Source organism: Micromesistius poutassou (genome assembly GCF_964030765.1).
Source record: "Micromesistius poutassou genome assembly, chromosome: 2".
Taxonomy (NCBI): Eukaryota; Metazoa; Chordata; class Actinopteri; order Gadiformes; family Gadidae; genus Micromesistius; species Micromesistius poutassou.
In genome coordinates, this window is record NC_140272.1 from 1,853,354 (window position 1) to 1,858,353 (window position 5,000).

A 5,000-nucleotide genomic window follows, 5' to 3' on the forward strand; every position below is an offset into this window, starting at 1 on the left:
ATTCCAAAGGGCACTTCAATTGGCAGATTAAGATGGGCACCAAACAACAACAAACAAATATAACAAAAATATAACACAGTTATATTTTGCTGAAAATGTGTGAGAGGATTTGTTTGCACTAGGATACAGTATACTATAGAGACATTCAGGGAAATGACTCTGCTGTTTCCCATCATGGTTTGGTCAGTTTACCTGATTGAGCTCATTCCTCAGTCGAGCATCAGAAATGGAAACAAATTAATGTTGCAATGTGTAAGATTGACACAAGTTAGAGTAGCCCGGCTGGCTGGGTGACGTTTTTTGTGAGTGTCAATAGCACATTTCTTGTGAACAAGGTGAGGTACGGGCTGGCCAACATTTTCTATTTGTAGATTATCAGTTTTATGATAATAATATTCATAATATTATTGACATCACTATTGATCAGCACTGACTACAGACATGTCCAGTAACTTGATGCTACGACGTGGTTGAGGTTTCACAGATTGCTGATTTAACATAGTATATCATTTGCGATCAACCAAACCACATACTAGTGGAGATGACGCCGTTTTTGGATTGTCGCAGTTTATCATAATCATTCAATTGGCCTCAAATTAGTGTTCAAGTTAGTTGGCCGTCAAATGAGTACCAAGTGAGGTCAATTACCATTTTCTTCAATAATGAGTGTCATCACTTAGCACTAATTTACACCAATTACAAACGACCACAATGCTGTGGTCCCCTGCTGTTCTTTGTTGGACGCTTGGTGTGCTGCAGGATGCTCCAATAAATACATTATCTCTAGGATAGTTCCTTGTTGGTTCTTGCCTTATTTTATTCAAGATGCAGACTCCCAACTTCTGTAAAGGTCTAGTATAAGTACATTTATATATATATGTGTGTGTATATCCGTGAAGCTAATTGGCTTGTTTTGCTGTGGCACTGTACTCTATTCCACAGACAGTACAGCAGGCTTGCTGATAACAGTCCTCCACTGCCAAGGTTTCTCTGTGGGCCGCTATCTGTGATGGAAACTTGGTGACAACTGCAATCACCAATGATGTGATTACCCACAGCCTGCCCGTGTCCATAATAATCTGTCATTACAGACCCCATCGGCCTAGAAACCCGCGGACCCCTCTGCAAACACAGACCATTCCATTCTGCCAGCCGGCTCGATTAAAAAAGGAACAAATAAATAAATGTAGATTCAACGCGTTCCGTACTCGGCTGAAAACGTTATCGGGCGCAAAGCAGGGATCAGCCTGCGCTCGCGGCTCAGCACGCGGTGGACTCGTGGCGCGACAGGGCTGACTGATGCTCACGTGTTCGTTCGTTTACGGAGGAACCCCAAATCTATCACGGGCCACGTGAAGTCAGTGGAGCCGCTTTGGCTTCTGTGCAAATGTCTGCCACGACCCAACGTGGAGGAGAGTAAATAGCGAGTAAACGACGAGGATCCATCTGACGGACAGAGCGCGCTGACTGCAGTGCAGACAGTCTAGACTGATGTATATCCTCCTACCGTGTTTCACTACGTTACACTGACAGATTGCTTTAATACAACTCTGCATGAATAATAGCATGCAAGTGCAAGCAAGTGTGGCAGAAACACTTTTATTAGCTTTTTCTTTTAATGTTTTGGGCGATTTAATATCCCCTGTTTACCTACAGCAGTAGGATTCAAAGGTTGTTAAAGTAAAAAAAAAAAAACCTAAACGTGAACCCTGGCGGTATCTTCAGAAGAAGCCGTTGCACTACCAGTAGAGCGTTTTAATACGCAGCTGCTGGCCGCCCGTTCTTCGGTGATTGCAATCAAAGGCTCATTGAAGCAAGCGCTTGAGGAGCGCAAGGATGGAGAGCGAGGCAAACTTTTGATTGTATAAAGTTCTAACGCCTAATACGCAGCGCTTTGCTCCCTGTCAGCTGATATCAGTGATACGGCCCTGTTAAATGTTATAGCCAGTTAATTATAGCCATCACATCTTAAATGTCTTTTGTTATGAGAACTATATTGGGGAGGAAGGATGGGGTTTGGGTTTGGAAGCTACTGGGTTTGAACCCCCCGTCGCTGCAGTCTGAGCTCGATGCTCAGCCACCCCGACCTGTTCCTTAAAGACACGTGTCCAGGACTCACTCCAACTCACCTCACTTACTCTATGGTAGTAAATACCATTTTTCATTGTTTTAACTCCACAATTATTGGACTTATGTTGAAAAATAGCTATTTAAATATGGACCAAATAATAGATTACAAGAATACAGTAAAATATACAACCAAGAATACAACCATTTAGGTTATATTCTGAGTTTGGTCACTATCACTTTAAATCCAGCCTCTATTTAGGGGAGTTCCATGGTGTACTCAGGGACCACAATGGAAATAAGCCTTCGGGCTAAATGATGTAATCCCTGACTATTTATGAATTTGTATGGATGACACAGAGGGCCCTATTTAGACGATCTAAAACGCAAGTGTTTTAGCGCAGAACGGAAGTAGCTTTGTGGGCGGTTCTATGGCAATGTTGCTATTATGACGGCAGATAAATGACTCTTGCGCCTGACGCAAATCTAAAATGGGGTGATCTGAAACCCGTAGGTGTGTTTTGGGCGTAATGTGCAATAAACCAATGAGAGTTCCATCTCCCATCACTTTAAGAGCCAGCGCATTTGACTTGACGAGTTGATATTTTGACAGTGCGTTTGCAGTCTCCACTGAGACAGATGCATGACCACATGAATTTCAAACTTCAAATGGCTCAGTTAGGATCTGTTGGTCTATTTAATGATATGTGGCAATACATTAACAAACATTGTTTGTTACCGGTATTGTATACATTATCGTTATCGACTTGTGTTCATAATATGCATAATATGCATGCCCTGTTAATAAACATCTCCATGGACTGTATTATATGTTACGTGTTTCGTTTGCGTGTGTTTAAACAGATGGGTGCGCACACACACGCGCGCCAAGCATCACCCGCATTCATTCATTCTTTTAAACACTCACTCGCGGTAAAACTATGTTTTCTCACGATCAAATACTCATCAATCCTAAAAGTTATGGGCTTGTACACGATGTCTGTGTCAAGAAATTATGTGTTTTCTGTACGGTGTTTGCAGATGCATTGATTTAAAAGTACAACTTACCGCTGTATGTAAAAAATGTTTCCACAATCCACATGCTATTTTTAAGCAGTTTAACACATATGAACAATCTTTGACTGCATAATATTTAAATCAGGCTAATCGTTTGCATGTTTGTGCTGTGTATAGCCTAGGTGTGTGTAAGCGTACGTTGCAGTTCCGACCTGAGATGGCACGTCAAAATAAAAAACCCAGGAATTTTTCGGTCAGTAGCGCAATTGCATTGGCGCAATTTTTAGATCACTAAAATAGCACCACGTATCATTTGCGCCGGAACACGCCTCTGCTTTTTGCCGACACGCCTCTCCAGGCGCAAGTGTAGTGGCACCTGTTTGCTGCGGGGGAAGACCAGCTTTGCGTCTGGGGTGCAAACTAGCAACGACACATGCGTCTGTGTTGAAAGTCAATTGCGCCGGGCGCAAGATAGGGCCCAGAGTGCTGTTCATATTTGACACCAAAATGGTCAAATAAAATCAATCAATCAATCAACATGACTGTGTGTGTATGTGTGCGTGTGCGTGTGTGTCTCCCCCCCCCACCCCCCCCCCTCCCCGGCCCCCTGCAGGTGTTCCTGAAGAGCGACCGCGTGGCCAAGATGGTGCAGAGCGGCGGCTTCTCGGCCAACGACTGCCGCGAGGTGTTCAAGCGGCACATCGAGAAGCGCGTGCGTAGCTTGCCCGAGATCGACGGCCTCAGCAAGGAGACGGTGCTCAGCTCCTGGATGGCCAAGTTCGACAGCATCTACCGCGGCGACGAGGACCCGCGCAAGGCCCAGCAGCGCATGACGGCCAGCGCCGCCTCCGAGCTCATCCTCAGCAAGGACCAGCTCTACGAGATGTTCCAGAACATTCTGGGCATCAAGAAGTTTGAGCACCAGCTGCTCTACCAAGCCTGCCAGGTCAGCCGTTGCTTTCATACACCGGACGGCGATGTGTCACGTGTTTTTTGTTTTGATGTTGTTGTTCTGGAAATGGAAGGAGACGATGGATGGTGTGCCGGAGGACGTATTTGCATTATTAATAATGCCGTTTTTTTTTCTCCACTGTGCTGACTTATAGGAGCGCATCGGCAGTGGTAGAGAGAGATTCTCTGCTTGAGGGTTATGGGGTTAATGGGGGGGGGGGGGGGGGGGGGGCGGTCTGCTTGGGAGGGTTGGGGGAGGGGTTGCTAGGGCTTTGGGGACATCACATCACAACTCTTGCTCGACAGCTTTACAGCAGCTCTCTGTGTGAGGACAACACTAATGCGTTCCTTCTCAGGAGCTTGGTTAGACATCTTCTCACGGGCATTGGGTCTGGCGGGCTAGTATCCCTGTAGCTGTTGAAACAGAAGAAAAAACGCACACCTTCATTTTGTTTGCATCCTGAATCCCACAGCCATTTCTCTCTGCTCTTTGGGTTCCGGAAATGACTTCATTCATGCAGAGATTATGGAGGCATTGATGTTATGTCCCATGGTTTCGGACGGGAAATGTGAACATGTGTGATAAGGTCGATGGTAAAACGAGAGAATGCTGAGGTTGGTTTTAATGCTGGGATTTGGTAGATCAATAGAGCCAAACATTCTACTGTTTGAATGGAGGGATTAAATGCTGAGGGAAAATACTGCAGCGTGCGTTTCCCTCACTGTCATCTGAAGGCGTCTAACCTAGTTTTAATTTCTGCTAGCAGCAAGGCTAGCATTTCAGGGTCAGAGATTGGCATTCAGAGACGTAGGCCCTTTCTCTAAAACCAGATTTTACACGATTTGACATTAAAGCCGACGACCGTTTTAACTTAAATCTTAACCTGTTCCATAACCTTTTCAATAGAGAGCATTTTAGACAAAGCACTGTGCCACTATGAAAACAACTGTGAACAGAACAGGAC

General features: G+C 45.0%; 1 protein-coding gene across 1 annotated transcript in view; it reads left to right on the forward strand.

The window, feature by feature from the left end:
• The window catches only part of LOC311339145 (calcium-dependent secretion activator 1-like), a gene marked incomplete at its 3' end in the record, with an annotated part of 64,933 nt that overhangs the window by 14,885 nt on the left and 45,048 nt on the right, over positions 1-5,000 (forward strand). Inside the window, exon 3 of the mRNA XM_084464517.1 lies at positions 3,698-4,030. Coding sequence (XP_084320643.1) covers positions 3,698-4,030 — 333 coding nt within the window. The remainder of the gene's footprint in view (positions 1-3,697; positions 4,031-5,000) is intronic.